Source organism: Monomorium pharaonis, chromosome 2 (genome assembly GCF_013373865.1).
Source record: "Monomorium pharaonis isolate MP-MQ-018 chromosome 2, ASM1337386v2, whole genome shotgun sequence".
In the NCBI taxonomy this organism is placed as follows: domain Eukaryota; kingdom Metazoa; phylum Arthropoda; class Insecta; order Hymenoptera; family Formicidae; genus Monomorium; species Monomorium pharaonis.
Window position 1 is genome coordinate 22674955 of NC_050468.1, and position 22707 is coordinate 22697661.

At 31.7% G+C, this 22707-nt stretch overlaps 3 protein-coding genes across 3 annotated transcripts in view; 1 reads left to right on the forward strand and 2 right to left on the reverse strand.

The window, feature by feature from the left end:
• LOC105831364 (proteoglycan Cow) overlaps positions 1–16552 on the forward strand; it is a 124852-nt gene extending 108300 nt beyond the window's left edge. Inside the window, exons 7-10 of the mRNA XM_012671434.3 lie at positions 10241–10463; positions 11719–11878; positions 12850–13076; positions 13978–16552. Of these exons, the coding sequence (XP_012526888.1) occupies positions 10241–10463; positions 11719–11878; positions 12850–13076; positions 13978–14108 (741 nt within the window). The 3' untranslated portion in view covers positions 14109–16552. The remainder of the gene's footprint in view (positions 1–10240; positions 10464–11718; positions 11879–12849; positions 13077–13977) is intronic.
• Positions 16553–16580: 28 nt separating this feature from the next.
• LOC105831365 (alcohol dehydrogenase class-3) lies at positions 16581–20056 on the reverse strand. Its single transcript, XM_012671436.3, has 7 exons — positions 19894–20056; positions 18157–18400; positions 17826–18046; positions 17530–17746; positions 17289–17419; positions 16946–17220; positions 16581–16816 (listed from the first exon to the last, which is right to left on the reverse strand). Exons 1-7 carry the CDS (start codon positions 19912–19914, stop codon positions 16792–16794), a joined length of 1134 nt encoding a protein of 377 aa, XP_012526890.1. The 5' UTR covers positions 19915–20056; the 3' UTR covers positions 16581–16791.
• Positions 20057–21539: 1483 nt separating this feature from the next.
• On the reverse strand, positions 21540–22557 carry LOC105831367 (phosphatidylinositol-glycan biosynthesis class F protein). The gene has a single exon (XM_012671438.3). The coding sequence runs from the start codon at positions 22523–22525 to the stop codon at positions 21827–21829; it is 699 nt and encodes a 232-aa protein (XP_012526892.2). The 5' UTR covers positions 22526–22557; the 3' UTR covers positions 21540–21826.
• Between the last annotated feature and the right edge of the window lie 150 nt (positions 22558–22707).

Here is a 22707-nt window from a genome sequence, read left to right on the forward strand (position 1 = left end):
GTCAATCAATATCCTGAATATCCTTCTCCCGATTACTACTGCATGCTGCATTCATTACATGCTGTAATACTGCCTCTTTAATTTATTGCCACGTAAAAAACTTTATGTATGTTTATTGGATAGTAATAGTATTAATACTTTTTATTCTAATATTACAATTGATAAAAGCGGCAGTGATTGGGGCAGTTTTAATGAGACCTTAGTGAAATATTAACATATATTAATGATATATTAATATATATATTTTCTAGCATAGTAGCAGCAGAAAATAAGTAGTAGCAGTAATGTGATATATTACTTAAATAATTACGACACAATAAATACACTAAATCTAATGTCGGAAAAAATATCATAGATTTAAATACTTAATTTTTGTCGACAAATCTTGTTGGTGCTTCTGTCAAAATTCTGCTAATATTATTGATTCTTGTATCTGTCGCAGTCGCCCTTCTGCTAACAAAGCTTGTAGCAAACACTTCGCATGGTCTCACTCTGACGATTATCTGGAAATACAACGGCGTACGATGTCATTATCTTTATAACAAGGTGCCGTTTCAATAGAATAGCACTTCAATACGTTATTGTCAATTTTCGAAATAATCGCATTTAAAACGAATATGCGGATTATATTCATTGTATAGACACCCCCCTCATTATCGGTATTATTTATTAAATTTAATGGAATATCAATGTAGTACTTTATCGTGCACCTATTAAGTTTATTATATTTCACGAATTAATTTCGTAAATTATAAGATTTTATGAAACGCAATTCGATATTCTACTTCTGTACCGATGCCCGATGCACCTACACCTATACGCATTTCATATACATTTGGACCAATATTTATTTAATTCAATCGTATTAGAAGAAACCATATGTAGGAAAGGGTCATATATTTTGTTAATTCCTCTCGCTCGAAACCGAAATTTTACGCAAACCAACTAATTGATCGGGGAGTCAAGCCCCGGCTGGAAATTTCGTGAGGTTACGAAATGAAGCTGGAGGTATTATCGAATGCGTTAATTATTACGCTTATAATCCGGATTAACCGCTCCACTGGCGTTTGCATGTAAGATGAAAGGCCATTACCAATTTGCGGTTACGACAATTTGGAGACGACACTCTAGTCAAGGATTAACAGATTCACTGTCGAATCGGGCTTATGTAATATTTAAAAGTTAATTTATAATATGAACTATAAACTATAAATTGACTTATAGCATGTTGAAAAACAATTTACAAATGTCGCTATTGCAACAATATGAAAAAGGAACAGAGAATATTTAAAAAATTAAATATTGTTTTTTTAAATTGTCTTTGAAATATGTGAAATCGCGAGAATTAAAAAAAATTATTTATATGTTTATATCAATGTTTTTTTACGGCTAAATAAAATTTATTCATTACTTTGTAATAAATAAATTTATTTTAATCTTCTACGTGATATATTTTTTAGTAAAATATGCATTTTATATTTTATTATCATTTGAAATATATGAATCTTGATATATAGCTTTTTCTCATGATTTTCTCGTTTTGTAATTTATATATATTTTTTTACTTAATTTTTTTTATAGTTTTTATAACTATAAGTTCTATACGTTTCATAATATGATATTAAAACGAAATTAAATATCTTTAAACTTGCAAAAAGTTTTTATTCAATTTTATTATTTATATGATATTACTATTTTAATAATGTATTTTTTATAGCTACATGACAATTTATTCTGCGTTTTAATATTTTGTATGTATCATGTATCAGTTTCTTTTCACTAAAATATGCTTTTTTATCTGAAATATTTTATATACTTAGCTTTTATAACTTTTTTACCCTCTGATCTATAAATATTTTCTTACGAAACACTAGTGGAAGAGATATTTTTAGAATAACATTTTTATAATTTTATATCTTGTAGCATCTCGTTAAGTTGACATGTAACACGGCTTCTTTCAGCATGATCTATATATTTCTCATCTTTTCTCCTCGATTCCGCGACGTCAATTACGTCGCGCATTCTTTCTTGGATATCGAATCTAAAATCTCTTCAGGTCGATCGAATCGGTCGGAACCGTATATTGACATCATTACGTTCGGATCTTGCAATCTTGCATTCCTGTGATGGGTAAAATGTACGTTCGAAAGACAAAGAGATCCATAGTATTACGACGCTCTCTGACCCAGCGAGAAATTAACTTTGCAGGTTCACGAGGCTGTATCACTTACATCTCTCGTGCTTTGTAACATTTGCTCAGCCGTGAATATCGGATTAAAGCTTCGTTACGCCACGATAAATTAGCTTAGACGAGCTGCCGTCGACATATGCGCGGAGTATCGAAGATAACGATATAGCGCCCGGGATCGATCTTTTCTTGGCTCGCGTTGCGTAACACATACGACATAATTTCTGCATATTGAATCCAAGTACGGTCTCAGCACGAAAAAGTCTTACAGAGCGGGAAACGGAAAGGCGACTTTGCGTTGTTTTGCAACGTCTCTGTAATTCCGTTTTCCTTGAATTGCTTTGTTTTCCTTATGTATGCATTTTAATATGTAACGATGCAATTAAGATCTTTGTCTTTAATTATATTATTAAAAGAATAGTGTATTATTCGGACCAACCATGAGATTTATTACAGGAGCACATTCCGTTGTGGAGCGTGTTTGTGTTAACGTGTATGACCCTTTTTTAAAACAATGTTACATTGTTCGGCGTTCTTTATTCTTTGGTAGTTAAAAGCTTTTTTAATTCATATTATCATATATATGCTTTAGTTATTGCTGCTTTTTTCAGTGTAATATGCTATGCGAGAGTTTCAAAGAATACGGATTTTGAATTACAGTTTAATTAATAGACAGCGTTTATTATTTTATTACTTTTTTATTATTATATTACTTATTAATTTTTTTAATGAAATACATATCTCAATTTTTAATGTCATTAAAAGCGTGCGAAAACGCGTGTCGAAAACGCGAGAATGTATTATAATTAATTTTCATGAAATTAATTCGGAAATCTAAATCTGTACGAATTTTTTTAAATATTAACGGCAAATCGTTCGTTTGCACGATCTACCTAGTCCAACGACAAAATTACCGTCGGCGAGCTTTGAAATATGCATCAGATCGCGGCCGTCATTAGATTCGATCGACTTAGGCTTGCCAGTACGTCATCGCGGATGCCGTGACGTACTATTCGGGCGTTGTGCGAGGGAGTCTTGCGCCGCGTTCGCGCAACGTAACGTTATTATACGGCTCCTCGTCTGGCGACGCGCTCTCTCCCTCGATCGATGGAAAGACGCTTCGTCTGGGTTGCTCGAAAATACGGGAGAGAGAGAGCGAGAGAGCCACCGCCACGGGGGTTATAGCCGACCAATGAGACGCAAGCCGTGCGCTCGTGAGGGATACTCTAGGTCGTAAAGAGGCCGACATTTAGATTTCTCCACTTTTATACGGAACGAAGAGAGAGAGAGAAAGGATCAGGATCAATCCTTATTTCAGGTCCTTGAGCTAATAAGGGACGCGTACATAGACTGCGATTGCCGCGGCCCTCAAGGATAACCGCTTCGAGATTCACTCCCTCAGCATATTGATCCTGGGGGATGCGCTTTCGAGGGTTGAACGTGATCTTGCGAGCGCTGCGCGTAAATTTCCTCTCCCTTCGTCGCGCGCGCAATTTCAGAGGCGGTTTGGTTTACCGAGATTTTCGTTTACACCTCGCCACACCGTGCGAACGTAACGTCTGAGCTCAATTATCATTCTGATTTATTTTGTGCACCTCCCGATTTTCTAATAAGAGATTAAAAGATAAGAAGGAGAATAGGAAATCAGATACACCGTTAAACCTACCTGAGACGATCTACACAATCGTGTCAGATCAAAGATAGAAATCAGATCAGAATTCTCTTTGTATTTAAATCAATATTATGTATATTGATATATGTATAGAATAATATAATTATCAGGACATAACTGTAACTGAATAGCTTTATTTTTTATGGATGAATAAAATGAAATTAATTAGATATATTATAAAATTTGTAGAAAAAAAAAGAAATCTATTGTTTTAATTAACTCCTAACACAAATTCAGCAAATTTTTTAGGGCACACACGATTGAAAGTCAAAATTCTTGCCACTGATGTATTTCTTTGCTTTTGATTTTTGTAGCATAAAATAAACTTGTGTTCAATATCTTATGTGTTTGGACATTTAGTGATACAAAAGAATATTATTTCTGTATATAAATTCTGTACAAAATTATTTATTTACTCTTATTTATTTAATATTATTTTGCGCCACAATTCTACCATCTTTTATACATATTTTTAAACTTAAGTAAAAAATAGAATCAACACTTGTTGTAATTTTATTTAAATACATTTTTTGATATTTTAATAAAATTTGATCTTGCAACAGGTTGACTAAATTTTTTAGTTTTAACACAAGTTGCTTTTAATGGAAATGTATTATTTGTAAGGATCTTCATTTTTAATCAAGTTTTTCTTAACAAATTATATTATTTTCTTAAAAAATTATAATTGGTAAATTTATAACACAAAATAAATTCTTGGTATTCAAACAGCTACAGTGAATTCAAATGGATGTACTAGTGCGCACTGGTGCACATTAAAGCCGTTGTACACAATACAATAGATAGAATATGTGAAATATGTCATTTTTATGCTTAGGTTAAATTAATGTACATACAATACAACAGTTTTAATGCATCAGTGGGCACTAAAGCAATTCAAACCGAATTTGCTATTGTTTATAGTTTTATTGTATATAGTTTTGTAACTACACTGAAAAATATATTGCTGATTTGACAAAATTTTCCAACTAAATTAAAATTTTGTCAGTTCAAGAATTTATGCATTTAACTTAAATGCACAAATTTCAATTCAAGTATTTATATAGTTAATTGAAATATATAAATACTTGAATAGACAAAATTTAATTTAATTGAAAAATTTAGTTAAATTAACATTTTTTCTCAGTAGGTAAGTACAAAATATTGAAATATATATTTTATAGTTTATTTTATGAAGAAAAGGTTTTATGAACAAGGTGCTTTGTTTTCAAAATACAAGTGTTGAGGAAAAATATGAAGATTTAAAATTCTAAAAAATACTTAGATATTTTATCTTTAGCATGTGTGGTATTAAGAATCATTTTCTAATGTCAATGAAACATTTGCAGATTTTAGACAGAAACGTGTGCGTAGGAGTAATATTGAATTTTTTAAATGAAAGAATATCATTGTTTTTTCCAAGTTTAAGCAATTTTTTGAAATCTCTGAGTGAAAAACTGCTTTTCCTACTTTTTATGCGGTTATATTTTGAGTTAAAGTAAAAAATTGAAAAAATTATTCACAGTTTTTTTATATTTTAACTAGTTGTACGATTCAGTAATCCAATATTTAAATATTTTTTATATAAACGATTATATTTTTATCAGAGGGATTTATCTAGAATTCTTTAAAAGATTTATTACAGAATCATTACATTTACTAATATATGTAGAAATATGTAATAGTTTTTGAAATGTCTTGATTATTATACAAATTAAAATGGACGTTATTTTGAAAATATGTATCACTGCCAATCAATCAAATTTTTGTCTTTATTTAAATATTTACCTTTAAAAAAATATAAATGTATATTCCGTTTGTACTATATCCTAATAAAATTGACGAGTTTTCTCTGCTGAATATAGTGAGCAATTTATTTTACTCTTTCATTTTTGTGTTACAAAATATTAAGTAGCTTTCCATCAACTTCTCAATCATCGCTCTATTATAATATATATTTTAAATGTGTTTTTTTTCTGATTTTCTTTTAATATTTATTATTATTTGGCAAAACTAAAGAGAATCTTATTATAAATTGTAATACAAACTATGTATTATATAAAATAAACTTTGCAAAATGCGGTACGTTTAAGTATTTAATTCGATTATGGTATTTTGAAATAACGCAATTTCTTTCGTGCGATTATTCTTGTTGAACAGAATAATCCCAAATCTTTCGTACACTACACAGGAGAAATACAATTGAGAATCGTTTTAAGCTAGCGTAAGATATTAGGCTTCTTGAAAAGCGCGTCTGAGGAAATTAACACTCGCACAAAGCAAGAGAGGACTATTCAGATGTAATAGACTTTGTCAAAAGTCGCGTAGTTCTTCTCATATAATTCTTTAGTGAATTCGTGACCGACTTTGCTTCGTTAAAAATTTAATTGCTTTTCATTAATTTTCTTTTCCCTTTTCTAAATTTTAATATTAAATGCAGTAATGACGAAATCTTCAATTAAAACTTCGTTAAAATTCTCTTAGATAAATTATATTAGCTGTTTCTTCTCTAATTCTTAGTTGATATTCTTAAATTATCTTATTCTATTTGAAATATTTATTTCTCCGATATGAAAAGATGTAAATATATGTACGTGTACACCTAACGGTGGTTATAAGATATAATAAAAAATATCTGAAAATTTTTTATTTATAAAATTTTTATCAATTTTGTTTGAATTGTTAAAGAGCTCTTGATAAAATTATATATTATATTCTAAAAATGATTAGCCAACGAAATTTCTGGTAGGGAAAAGTTAATTCTGTATCTTGGAGCACACATACTTGAAAGTAATAACAATCCGATTTTGGGGCACTTGGTACGTAAGGATCTAAAAGGGATTAAATTTGTACGAATTCGAGAACGGGAATCGCGCAAATACGTATGAAATTTCCAGATATCTCGAAGATGCCTAACATTACCATCGTCCCGAGGAAAGGAATTTTCGGAGAAAAGCGCCGCCGTACTGTGCTTTTGTGACATGAGTTGCAGAGAATAAACGAGCCACAAGCGCAATGAGAAATATTCCATGCACGGTAGACTGTAGTTTAAAAATGGATTTCAACTGGAAACCGCTCTCCCCGCAAGCTGCTACCTAATTATTAATTACGGTTGGCATCGTATATCAGCCCTTTATGACAAGTTAACGCGAAACTTCGAGTCGCATCCGGCGCGTAATTAAACCGGGCTCAATAAAATTACACCACCCTGTCTTGGTGTAACGCGTCATCGCTTCGCTAAAATCCCGCATGCTTTCGTCGTCTATCGTAATATTAGTATTCCTAACTATAACTTTCTTCTCTTTACAACGTCCAATTGTTTTCTAAAGTGTCTTCTTGCTCTGACAGTAACATCTCGTACCAAAGAGCTATTCTGAAACATGGGGTGTTCTAGAACTATCAATTTTAATTTTAATAACTAACTTTTTAAATTCTGGTGTTTATTTAGAGAATGTTTTACGATAATTTATTTATTTTAATTTATTAATACTTATTGTCATATGTGTGTGTGTATGTGTGTGTGTGTGTATATATATATATATATATATATAAAATTGATTATAATTAAAAATAGAAATTGAACCCATACAAAATGAAGTGAAGAAAATGTAATTATTTAGAGCTTTATCTTATTTAATTTTAGGCATTTCTCTATGTGTATACTAAAAATGTTATTTTTAAAAATATTAAAAATTTTACAAAATTGTCTAATTGAGATATCTATAAATTGATATCTCAATTAAAGAGTACAATGTACTTACAATAAAAACATTTTGAGTATAAAATCGAAGTTGAAGATCAAAATGCAAGCTTTTTATGAAAAAATTATTTAATATCTGGAGAAATAAAATTTATGCAAAATTAAAGGCAGAAATATTTTATTATTTAATTACATATTTTTGATTTTTGCGCAAATTTTATGCAAAATATATTTTTTATTTTTAGATTGATTATAATCGAAATACTGTGATATCAACATTTCAGTACACAGAAAAAAAGAGTCTTATTGAACTAATTAGAAATGTTCAACCAGACTCTGGTTAAATCTAGCACATTTCCAATTAGTCTAACAAGACTCTTTAATGTAGAATTGTCTACATATATAGTTGGTTGAATATTAAAATTAAACGTAAGGTCGAATGAGTAACAATATATAACTTTTATGAAAAAATTCTATTTTTTATACACATAATATAAGACGTTATGTGTTTCTTGAATCAAATCAAGACTTTTCTCAATTTACGCGAAATGGTCATGGCTGGATTATTCGTCTACACGTCACACGTCAACGTCAGTTTGGCCGTAATTAATCGAACCTAGCCATTGAGGTTTAATGTACGTGTGCGAGCGAGAGGCCAGCTATATGATTAAACGAATTGGCAATCGAGAGATCATTCAACAGTTCCCGCCGTCAGGAGGCGCGGTCGGACGGGAATGACAGTAGAGAGCGTTGATTAACGAACTGATTGCACGTAACGTAATTAATTATTACCTATGCTAGTCCGCGCGTCGCTAGAAATTTCGCGAATAGCTCTAATCAAACGCGGCGCTAATTCTTTAAAAATTCACCCGACAAGCCTGACTCAAAATTCGTATCATTCCATGAAGAAGCTAATTTTAATTGGTTGAATAGTTATAGCGCATGATGTATAATTAAAAAGAGACAAATACATAAACTTTGTTAAGTTGCTAAATCTTTATTAAGCTTACAAGAAAATCTGTATAACTGCGTATAAATTCGTAGATAGGTGGAAATTTTTGGGTATGTGTAGAGACAGATATCGATTTCTACATACAGAGAAATTTATTTGGAGAAAAACAAAAATGAAAACAAAAAAATGTAATTTTAATGTAATTTTAAATTATTTGGGAAAATAAAATTTTTTTAAATTCAATTTTAATTGTTTCTTAAATTAATTAATTAAAATTTAATATACATTTTTTATTTAGAAAGAGTTTTAGATTTATTACATACCTCACATTTATTACATTATGAAAATTTACAACAATAAAAGAAATTATTTATTAAAAAATTTTTAATTAACAATTAAGAAATGAATTTGTGCGTATTGTTGGTTGAGATATTATCAACATTTGAATTAAAAAAATATAAAGTACCGCAAAAAGCAATTTTGAAATAATAATTTAAAAGCAAATATGATTTTGTTTATATAGAAGCGTTGTGCAAAAGTTATTAAATTATTAATTTTATGAGCGGGAATGATAATTTTCTAGCTTTTTAGTAAGTATGACTAAAATGTGAATTTTATTTAATGTTGTGGAAAGTATATAGATCAAATATTTACTAATTTAGGTAACAAGAAATTTTCTTAAATTATTTATGTTTTATGGTATGTTTCATAAAGTGTTTGAGTGCGAACGTATTTGTAAAAATGTAACACAGTATTTATAATTATTTTAAATGTCATGATATTTCTATTTAAACATTTTATCGGAGAATTTAATTAATTCGTTGAACAATAACACATCAAAAATGTTAACCATTTGAGGCAAATAATAATCAAATTGGGTATGCTCACCGCTAAAAAGCGAGGCTTGTATTTTGGTTAATTATTGGAATTACGGTAACGAATGCAATTTTCGTTACGTTATGATGGAAAATTTATGAGATGGAAAAGCGTAATGAAACATGATGTTACCGAGATGCAATTGCCGAGTAGCATAAAATATAATATTGAATTTTATTTGGTTCGTTTCCTTACTTTATCACGCATTTTTACGTAACAGCCAATCACCATGAAAATGCTTGTTGTTATGCTACATTTACGTATATATTCACACATTTATATTTAACACACGTATACAGAATATAAGTATTATTTGTGATGTGATGTTTTGTTTTATATTATTTGTAAAAATATATATATTATAACATAACTGCTGAAGAGAATAAATATTATTATTATATATATTATAACATACGATAATAAGTATTGTATACATTAAAAAATCGTATTTTATTAAAAAATTCAACCATTGTACTTGAGCATCTTCTATGAGATTATTTGAGACGTGTATAGTACTACTTTGTCTTATTTAAAAGTAATACTACTTATAAGGAGTAATACTACTAATAGTTACTATTATTTTGTTTATTTAGACGGATCTCCTAAATCGCCTCACTTCTTGTAAACTTATCAATCTTATAAATTTATCTAGATTTCTTATTTTTTTAAATTATAATAATTAATAATCCAAAAATAAAGAAAAAATTACGTATAATAAGAAGTGGAAAAGATTAATAAAGAACTTACAAATATTCTTCGTAATTTCTATGTTATAAGCCTTTATGTGAAAAATGATACAATCTTCTTCCGTATAGTGTATATATACAACTACGATGTACACGTTCCACGTTACAGGGACTCGCTAACGCGAACAGGTACGATGACAAGCATCTGATGACCAACGAAGTCACGGACAAGACCCAGCCACCGTCGAAGGCGATGTACAACGTGCAGTCACCATCCCGAAATACGGATTGCCCGTCGTCGTCCAAGCCCGCGATGGCCAATCGCCTCCTAGATTGGTTCTCCGTCGTGATGGCGGATTCCAAGCATCGCCGTCAGCATCCCAAACCTAAAGGTAGGAAATAGGCACCAATGTCAATATTTGCGAAACAAATATCGTTCGACGTACGCGTTCTGAGGTACATATTTGTTTGTTGAGATGAATTTGGTATTAATTCTCTTTTATTAATGATTTCTGCTGTCGGTTCTAAACAAAAGCTGACTACGTGTTTGTTAAACATTTTGAGTTTCACCGGATGCCCACCTGATCAATCTACTAAAGTCGCATTAAGCTGTTGATTGACGATGCGCATAACCACGGAATGCGCTTCAAACGCATTGAAACGTTTCCCGCGGGACATCGGCGAGGAGGGGGGGGGGATCTACAAGGTATACAAGGGGAGACTAATTGTCCCCGCAGAAGGATGGACAGACACCGCGACATACGGGACAGTGTTCGCGGTAGTTCTCGAAGTACCGATAGTGCATAGCCATTCGACTTGGAGACAATCAGTTTCGTATCCAGTTGGAAATTGTCTCGGTACAATGAATCGTTTCCCGCCCCGAGTACGTCGCGATTACTTTGGGCGGTACTATCCTGTCGATATTGTCCTCCCAGTTCCCATGTTGATCTTACGGTATTACGTCGCTCCGGGCAAAACAAAGTGTACTATGCGCGCCGCTATGCAGTTGACGATCCCGTCTGAATCGAGAGGATGGTTTGACTAACCATCCTCGGACCACAAACGGTGATATAGTCCGGAGATTGCTCAACCAATGAGGACCGACCATCTTTACTTTCTGAATGAGTTATAATTTTTTGCATTTTGTGTTATATGAAGAGACATAGGATTATATTGGATAATATACATACAAGTATAATAAACACGTTTCTCTTTTTAATTGAGCTAAACAATCCTCTTGCAAAATTACTAAACATGAAAATAGATAAAATTTTAGCGTTTTCGATTAAAATTTGATTGAAATCATTAATATTAGTTTTTTGTTAAAAATTCAATTCTTACGCCGCATTTTAATAAAACAGAATATTTGTTTTACAATCTAAAAATATATATTACCGTGCATTTATATATTTCGCGATATAAAACATTTTGTTTTTTACATAAAGATATTGGCCATTCGCTAATTTGCTTGCGATATGTTTGTGGTTTCTTTTTTTTAGAATTTTTTCAGTGGTTTTTCAACACTTTCAATGGTATATAATTGAATTATTGGTATATAATTGAATTATTTGAAATTCAGAATGGAATTCTATTTATATATATCATGTAATATAAAACGGAAGAATTAGGAACGTATAACGATTTCAGGTCACTTCCCAATCGGTTGTCAGAGCGAGGTCAGGTGGATGTTCGGACATTTGGACAGCGACAGTGACGGTCGACTCTCACTCTCCGAGCTGTACGGTCTGGAACACGACCAGAATGAACCGTGCTTGAAACCCTTTTTGGATAGTTGCGATACCGACAGGTAAGAGTCATTTGCGAATTCCTGTTCCGCACGCGAGGGGAGACATTTTGCGATCGTAAGCACGTACGATCACATCTGAGACTTGCACTTAGCTTTCCTCCTAGCTATACTGCATTCCTACCTCGACAATGGAGGAGAAGCGGGCGAGATAAGATCGATAAGTTCAAAGATACCACGACGCACCAGCATGTTCTTTCAAATTCTTTGAAATTACATATGAGAGTTGTATCTTCAATTGAGATAAATAAAAAATAAAAGATTTCTAGCAGTTTCCCGTAAAATTAAATCGATAATATCTTTTTTATGTTAAGGCCCTGCAGAGAAATAACATTTGATAATAAAAATAAAATACGTGTTAACGTGGAGATACATCTTACCAGATATAACTCGGTCTGACCAAACGCATGGTGCTACTACTGCGTCTGAGCACATGCGTTTATTGACTACTGAATAAATAGATATGCTTCTTTTCAAATCCGTGTTAGAAATTGCTTATTATTTATACTTTATTTATTAATATTTATTATTTATTACTGTTGTATAATATTTTATATCATATATTATATATATATAAAACATTATTATATAATAACTCAGACTTGGTGAATTCGAACCAACTGGCAATTTTATTATTAATTAAAGTATTAGGTACAATGTTTCGATCTCGTCTTTAGGTCCTTTTTAAATACAGAATTGACACATAAAATTATTATATAACATTGTGTGTGCATGCAATTTAATAATGTCAGTTATATTATTCTAAAAAATTTTGCATTGTAAAAATTTTATACATTTTTATTACGATTTTTGCTCTGTTATTATATTTTATTAATATTATTACATTAAACTAAAAATTAAATATTATGAATATTTAATACAATAATTTAAGTATTGTAAATCGTTATCGTACAATATCAAGATAAAATTTTTTAAGAGCAAAGAGAAAATAAGAATTCTTGTTATATTTTCAGCGATATTTTCGTAAACGGACCTGAATGGTGCGGATGCTTCTCTAAAGCCGAACGCCCGTGTGCCGCTGTGCGCAGACGATCATCCCCGGATTCTGCACCTGCTTGTGATTCGCGGGGATATTACCGCAGCACCCAATGCCATCGTGGCCTTGGTCTCTGCTGGTGCGTCGATCCGCACGGCGTCGAATTTGCTGGTACCAGAACGCGCGGCGCGAAGCCTGATTGTGGTATGTTTTGTACAGGACTTAATAACAAAAATATTTATACAAAAAACAAAGATTGTTATATTACAATTAATGAAACAGTAAATAATTTCAATGCATCGAGAAAATGAAGAAGATCCTTTCATTTGAAATTACACGTGGATTTAATAATACTTTATCATATATTTAGATTTAAACGTAATTTAAACAAAAGATTGAAACATTTGATAATGAAGGTCGGAAAACAAAAATATTTTAAATATCTTTTTAAACTATAATAATTTCTTTAATTTAACATTTCGATTGGATTTATCTTTTTAAAATTGTTACTGAATATCTTGATAATATATGCATTAAATTTTAAAAAATTCTTGAAATAAATCATACAAAATTTAAATTGAGAGTAAAATTTTATTTCTAAATTGTACTTAGTCAAAATCTAACGCAATTTAAAAAATTTATTTACTTGAATAATGATTTAAACTAGATTGTCTAAGTGAATTATATAAATAAGTGAATAATTTAATGGTTGATGCCTAATATTTAATTATTTATTAGATATAATTATTTTATGCATATATTTTAAATATATTTTTAGTTTTTACAAACAGTGTATTGAAATCAGTCTTGAAACGTAATTATAAATTGAAGCTGTAATTAGATTACTGCGCCAGTTAATGAACAAATAAGAAATTCATGATTTATATTGTGAATTATAGTGTGTATATAAAAGAAAAACTATTTATTAAATACTAATAACTGTATATTAATTTTTTTAATATCGTGTTTATACATATTTTTAAAAACTAGAAAAAAATTATATATCTATAAATAATTATATGTAGAAATTGAACGTATCACATATTTCTTTCATGATATGTATATATGCTCGTATTTCTAAATTGCTTTATGAACTGTTTTACAGACGCAATTGTGGACAAGATTAGCAGCGGTGGACTCAAAACCAACAGTGTTGACCTCGATGACGACGAAGACGGCGGTACCGACTCAGCTCAGGATCTTGAGGGTTCAGCCGATCAACCTCTAGATTTCTAGACACGTTAGGAACGGCAGTCAGCAACGGAAGCGCAGCACCTTTAATCGTGCATCTTTAAGAGCAGAGAATACGAGGTGAAGGTGCACGCACGTCCGCTGACTTCGGGAATAGCCCGCCGAGTTGTGATCAGAGGTGTTCTATGTCCATCGTCGGGCCGCCTATCGATCCTGTCGAGGTCGCGATTCATGCGCGACAAAACGAAACGTGAGCCTAAATGAGTTCCGAGAGCAACGAAAAGACACGACGATCATTAGTTATGGGAAGTTCGGATCCGTAGCGAATCATGCTGCGTGGAACCGGCAGAGATCGTTGTCGAATCATCGTAACGACCTTAGTCGCGTCCTTCGTCCCAATTAGGAAGTTCCGATCGACATTAAAGTAGCGAGTGTCTTGCCATGTCGTGCAATAATCGTGTATGTCCAGCGGCAAACGGCGTCTACAGACGACTCTACGCAATCGTAGATCCTGTGCAATCGTAATTCCGTGCAATATCCAATAGAGTCCGTGTAGAGAGTATGCAGATATGGCCGAAAGTGCATGTATGAACGTGTGTGAGGATTGCTGATGACGGAGTGAGAGAAAGGGAGAAAATTCCGCTGCGAGCCGCGCTGAACACCGACCGTTGGATTACCTCCGTGCCTATCGAGGTATCTCCACGCACAATTAAAAGTATAAATATTATAATTATTACGTATCATTTATGTATACACAAAACAGCAAAAGAAAGATATTCGTGAAATAAGGAAGGATCGGAATAGAACGAGGTAATTTTGTCATAACACAAATTGCATTTAACAGAAAAACTACAAATGAGAAAAACCCCATAAGTGTACAATTTCTAGATTAACGATTGCAACGTAATGCTAATTACGAATTACGTGGTAATGATGCAGCAACTGAATGAAATCAAATTGGTTGAGAAGAAAAGACACGAGAGCGAGGAGAAAAGGCGAGCGGATATGAAGTCATTCTGCTACTGTCACACTTGCACACGCTGGAACTTAGTTAAATCACTCGAAGCTAATAGGCAAATTTTCGTAGCTCTTGCCACTTCACTTTCGGCTGTGTTTCGCCGAACGCGGTATAGAGAATCTCGCCGTTATTCTGCTTAATTTATTGCATTCTCTCGAGCAAATTCAGAATGTTCTTTAAGTTATTCTTCTTTCCCTCAACTATCTTGCGTTATAAGGTAGTATAAGCTATAAGACATACGGAATGAAAAGCGACCTATTTCGTAATTCGTTAATGATCCATTTCATACTACGCAGTTCAATCACGATCATAAGACGTCGAGCTGGTTGTTAAGAAATGCGTGATCGCTTATAAAGATAACGTAAAGTATTTATTATCACTCTTATACATTGCGCGACTCGATTCGCGCAGAGTTATGCATTACGATTCTTTACGTCCGCAATCGGAACGACATCCATCGTACAATGCTGAAGAGTTGTTTTCTACGAAGCTAGAAAATGTTCGACATCGTGATTCGTCTGCATTTACTGTAATTATAAGCATTTTTACTTACAACTTTTACTTAAAAGAGTGTGTGGTACACCGTAGATATTAGAGTAACAATGTAATCCGTAGAAAAAAAAGAAAAAAAAAGATCAGTGTGACTATGTGAATATGCCCCTAGCGTTAGAAGGCAATTTACGTAGAGATAGCCGATGCAAAAACTACACGTCTCATTTAGACTGAAAGTGACAATTCATTTTGCAAGCCTAACGCGTTTCACACTTGGACATGCATTTCTTCTGCGAAGTATTCAGGGAAAATGATACTCGTCGCGTATCGATCAAAGACAACATTGTATGTATTGACATTTTTGAATATGTCACACACAGAATGTATATTTTATTGTCTATTTTTTATAAACGTGTCTTATTTCGACTTTAATTTATGACTATATGGCAATCACTATCAAGTATTATGACAAATTGTACTTTTATATTTTTTTTTTTATTCAATGAATAACTTAATATTTTGACAGTTTATCATTTTCACAGTTTATCTATAATGTCTTGCCTTAATGGACATGGCGTATTAAACTTGCGCATTGAAGTATGTAGATGACACTTAAAAATATATCTACATATTTAACTGATAAACGACATCGTCCGCAATGAGCTAACGCATATTCCTTCCTGCATCGAGCGCAATTTGCATTCCGCCTGACTTATTGTACTGTCGACCTAGACTAATTAATATAACTACAAGCGAACGTAACATAGTTTTATCGAGTCTTGCATATTGTATATACTGATTATATACAATGAAAATCATCGTCAGTGATCTTCGTACCATGATGATTTTTGTAAGGTATGCACTTGATCAAAGCGTAAAGAATTTTTACTTCATTCAAGAGCTACCGTAAATAACTCACTTAATCGGTATTGTACATGTGACTGTAAGAATTCTTTATGAATAAAGATTGTTGTAGAAATCGGGGAGATATTCTTGAAAAAATAATCTAGCAAATATAAGATTTATTTACCATATTTTGTTTTCAGAAATTTAGTACAAAGAGATACAAATTAGTAACAAAGCAATGAATATCGACATAAAGAAGTAATATGTATTCACATATGCACATATATATTGTGATGCATTTTTTTATTAAATTGTAAAAGGTAGATTCTCAATAGGCCATATCTTTGCAGTCTAAAATAGAAGCTGATGTCTTTAGTATTTAAGGACAGCTCTCAAACTGCAATAAAAAAAAACAATTTTCACAAGTCTGATTGTTATAATATAAGATAAAATTTTATATATCGCATAAGCTATTGCTATATTAATACATTCATGTTGACATATAGTAAAATTTTTACACATTTACCAATTTCCTGAGTGCAGCACATGAAAGCCTTCGTTGATTTTGTCGAACGGAAGATTATGCGTAACAAATTCATCGAGAATCAATTCTTTTGAGAGATACTGCTCCACCAATTTTGGCACACTTTGCTTTGATTTCCATCCGCCAAATGCGGTTCCTTTCCATACTCGTCCTGTGACTAATTGGAATGGTCTAGTACTGATCTCCTGGCCAGCTGCAGCTACTCCTATTATTATGGATGTGCCCCATCCTTTATGGCAGGATTCTAATGCAGCTCTCTGAAAAGGTAATTTTATAGGATGGAATTGTTTCTCAACATAAAAAAAAATAAAAGTATCAAACATACCATAGTGTTTACATTTCCAACGCATTCAAAAGTATAATCTAATCCACCATCAGTCATCTCGATTAATACCTGCTGAATAGGTTTATCATAATCCTTCGGATTAACAAATTCTGTGCATCCAAAAGTTTTAGCTGTTAACAAATATAAAAATATTTACAAAATTTTATTACATTTCTTATAGGGAGATAACAGTTATTTTTATAAAAAACTAATTTTGATTATTCGCAATTATATAATTTACCTTTCTCAAATTTGGCAGGATTGGTATCTATTCCAATAATACGAGATGCACCAGATTTTTTGCAACCGAAGGCTGCAGCAAGACCAACAGCTCCTAAACCCCATATGGCACAAGTGCTTCCTGGTTCTACTTTAGCAGTATTCAGAGCTGCACCATATCCTGTAGATATTCCACAGCCCAATAAACATACCTTGTCCAACGGTGCTTTAGGATTAACCTATGACAGTAATTTGTAATACTTTTATAAATGTTAAATTATTAAGAACCTTAGTGATTATAGAAGTGTATATAAATACCTTTGCAAGAGAAATGTCAGCTACTACCGTATATTCGGAGAAGGTGGAACAACCCATAAAATGTGCGATTGTTTGTCCCTTACATGTAAAACGAGACGTGCCGTCAGGCATTAAACCCTTACCCTGAGTTTCGCGAATTTTGCTGCATAAATTCGTTTTTGGTGATTTGCAGAATTTACAATTCCCACATTGAGGAATATAAAGTGGCACAACATGATCGCCTACAATTATTTGTATAAATATTAGTAAATTAAAGAAATTTAAAAAAATGTTGATTAAACAAAGCAAAATTGAAATTTGATAGTATCTATGATAATTCACAAGAATCTACCGGGCTGAAATTCGGTAACGCCCTCTCCAACACTTTCCACAATACCACTGCCCTCATGACCAAGTATGCAAGGAAATACTCCTTCTGGATCTAATCCATCCAGAGTATAAGAGTCTGTATGACAAAGTGCCACAGCTACCACTTTGATTCGGACTTCATGTGCTTTTGGTGGTGCTACCTCAACTTCTTCCAAGGATAAGGGCTCTTTTTGCTTCCACGCTACCGCTGCCTTGCATTTGATAACCTGAAAAGGACAGTAATAAATCTATTATATACATTACTGTCACAAAATTTAGAATAAAGGATTTATATATATTAGTACTAATTTTAAAGTGGGTTATTATTGTTTAAAAAGATTTGACTTTATGTGTTATTTTATGTGTTAGTGTCGGTAATAATATTTAATGATATTAAAATCTAATAAAACCTGCTTTAGACAATATTGACCCACTTTAAAAATAGTAATATATTTAGATCCTTGATTCTAAATTTTTTGACAATAGTGTATATAAAAATATCCTGTTAGTGAATATATCGATTAAATCTAAATACAATGTTTATATCTTGAAGTATTGGTTCTTATTATCTAATTTTTTTTCTTGACTACATTCATTTTTAATCTTTTTGTTAATTACTTTTATTTTAAGCTGATAGATCTTTTCTTAATGTCTAATAAATAAATTCAAGCAAATATTGTTAATTATAATAAGCATATATTTTAAAGAACGCATTAAACTCGATTATTAAATTTATTTTAAATTATATAATTTAAAGTAATATAATTTATATAATTATATAATTTAATATTCAATCAAAATCTAATAAGGAAAACTCGATTACTTTAGATAATATATATTAACCCATTTTAAAAATAACATGTTATTATTTTTGAAATGGGTTAATATATATTATCTAAAGTAATCAAGTTTTGCTTATTAGATTTTGATTGAATATTATTAATAATAATTAAGAAATTTTTATTGTAGAACTGTACAAAACATGTAAATCAGATAACTATTAAGGAACAAAAATTAAAAGGTTAGTTAATGTAAGATTGATTAAACTGAATTCTAGTGTATAAGTATGTATACATATAATTATATTAATAATTTCACAGACATTTCATACGTTTAATTTATTATCTTTTTTCTTATTTAAGTACTTCTTTTTAATTCATATCAAGCAGACAAGTATCAAATAAATATCTAGAATACAAGAATATAATTTGTTTAAAAAAGATTAATTTCCACGTGTTAACTCATTGTAGAGATAAACCTTCATTAGAATCATGCACAATATCTTTGCATTAATCACAGTGGCATAACAATCTTTATTTTTGTAAGCAATTTTTCCATAAATAACCTCTCTTCTCATGTTTTCTATCCTGTATGTTATATAATCAAGTATTTTATATATAATTTTTGTAAATTGAATTATTTCATTAAATCTATTCTGTCTTATTTTATTTTTTCTAAACGTGTACTATTAGAACAAAATTCCATCAAAGATAACAAAAAAAAGATAATCCACACTTGTGCAATGCTTTTATCTGGAAGAAAAATTCTCACTTGTGCGTTATATTTCCTATCGAAGTATCATTTCTACGTAATAAAACGTATTTCAATGAAGAAAGACGTAACGTGACAATATCTTGTTAGATGAATAAAATCAACGACGTAAAAAGAAAAAGTGAATTAAAAATGTATAAGTTCGTAGAAACAAATAAACAATTGATACCTTTCCAGCGGTGTTCGACATTATTCTCCCTAATTTGTCGCGCACTGTTTCAGTTGTGCGACTAAGTTAGCCCAAAGTTGAATCCGATAAATAAAAAAAATAAATCTTGATGATCGACAGCTACACTTCCACTCGTTGAGATGGACCAGTCGCGACTACCAGCGACTACGTGGGTATGGAAAATCCTGTTCATTGGTCGCCTCAGCTCGTGACGGACGACAAGAGAATACGAAGTCATTCATGAGTTTTTTTTTCTCAATGAATTGCGTAAAATTCCGATTTAAGTCACTTCATGTGATGTTCACAGATTCAATAAAATGCTTTTACATCAAACCTTGAGCAAAGCTCTGCCTTGAGTGATCAGTTGAAACGAAAACGCAAATATTGGGTTTAAATGAATTGTATGAATTAAAATATGATTTCTATTTCCCGTTAAAGTTCTACTTGCAATTCTATCATTTATTTTAGATTAATAATTTTTTATTTCTAGCAGATTTAATATTGATTATTAATCTATATATACATTGTTTTTCGGTACCTTCTCTACACAACATAGATTATTGGTTTTTTCCATTATTTTTACAAGTGTATTGTAAACAAATTCTTTAATAACGCTTACATATTTTAACAATTCTAAAAAGTATTGAGGTGTTTGCACAATTAATTATAGTGCGCTTACGCATTTGTACTGATGCAGATTAACTTTAATTTTGATTTTAATTATAATTCTTAGAATCAGAAGAAGATAAAAAGGTAAATTATTTTAACAATTCTAAAAAGTATTGAGGTGTTTGCACAATTAATTATAGTGCGCTTACGCATTTGTACTGATGCAGATTAACTTTAATTTTGATTTTAATTATAATTCTTAGAATCAGAAGAAGATAAAAGGTAAATTAACTAAGATTAAAATTAATCTACATTGGTGCTAAAAAACCTTAGTTTTTACAAAAAAAAATTCAGGACAAAATTCTCGAATTATGTGAGGATGAAATAAACTATTATAATTGAACAAATTTTAATTAAAAATTACTACTAGATGTTATGAGATTATTAATAGATTACTTATTAGATGTTACGAAAAAACTGTTAAATCATAGAAATCTGATGCATTTTTATTTACAATCTTTTGCGCTATGTATTTTAATGCATATATTTTATATATTTTAATGTATATATTTTATATATTTTTATATACTTTATATATTTTTTATACATATATTATATGCATTATGTATTTTCACCCTTCAGTTGTTTTTAGTATACAAAATTATGAATAGAATACTGTCTTAAAATTTGATGAATCGTCATTTAAAATGGTCTGTAAAAAATGTAGTTTTTATTTTACTTTTGTTTTTGCAGTTGATATAAAAGGTTAAAGGCCTACCATGACATGACAAAATATCATTATATAAGCTTTATCATCATGACACTGATATATCGATGCAATTTCTCTTTTCCTGACTATCATTAGTTGCAAAAATTTTAATAATAATTTTATTTCATAAATACAACATTGAATTTTGATAAGTTGAAAAAAAGATGAAAAAAAAGTTGTACAAAATGAGGTACCAATAGAGCTATGATACAAATTAGTAGCTTATGGATAGAGAAATGGGGATCTAAATCAGTCAAACTAGAATTTATAGATATATTCTTACTATTATTTATATATAAAAACATGATTTTTACATGATTATTACTATCTCAATTCATATATACATATGTACATATCACAGATAACAATAATGTAATAAATCTACATGAATCAGAAGAATGTGCAATTATATATTAATGCTCAACAAACTTTGTATGACCTAGTATACATAGTATACAAAATCAAAATGTAAGATGAATCATCAGCCTTTAATCAGTAAAACTGATATTACTAAATAAATTGGAATATCTTTTTTTCTGTACAAGTATGGAACTACTATCGACGAACTTTCCTATGTAATTTTGGTGCAGGAAGCGTCTTGACGAGGGTGATGAAGTGCGCGATTAAGTAGCCAAGCAGCGCACCTATAACACAGGGAATTGGCCAGGTTTGCCAAGGGCGATCCCAATCCAGAGGAATGACAGTAGCGCCCAGCCAAGTGCCCAATATTGTCGACTGGATATTGAGCTTCAAGGCATCTGCGAGGACATTGCTTTTCTGAGAATAGGTCCCCATCAGGATGTCCAACGCAGTATCCACGCCCAGATGCAAGCTGGTAGACACGAAGGTCAGAGTGATCAGTGTGACGACGAGCATCGTTGTCTCCTCATGATCAGTCAGCACGGGTGCGCCGAATAGCACGATCATCACGTAGTAAATGATCGACAGCACGAACGCGGCGAGCGTAAACTTGAACACCTCTCTCAGGCACTTTGTCCAGGATCTCTTGGTCTTTGGTGAGGCACGCTGCTCGAGCTTGATTATGGTAGGCGCCTCCGTTTGCAGCATGGGAAACAGCAGCTTTATCACCTCGGCGAATGTCAGGATCATCAACACGGGTAGAAATTTGTACTTGCCGACGTTGTATAGATTATCGTTGAACTTGACCAGCGTCAGGATGCCGGAAAGGTAAATGCAAGTGAAAGAGCAATAGGACAGCAGCAGCCGCTGCTCGGCCTTGCTGCCGACACCCATCTCACCGTGATGTTCACGTAATTCGTTGGAGATACGGTATTTCCCGGTGTTTTATGTCTATGCGGAACCGCGGCGTCGGCCAATTCGCACGCCTACAGCGCCCGCATAGACGCAGACACGCGCAACAATTGAGGTTATGTCGTCAGCTGACATGGGCCAACGCGGCTGTCATTTGTCACGTA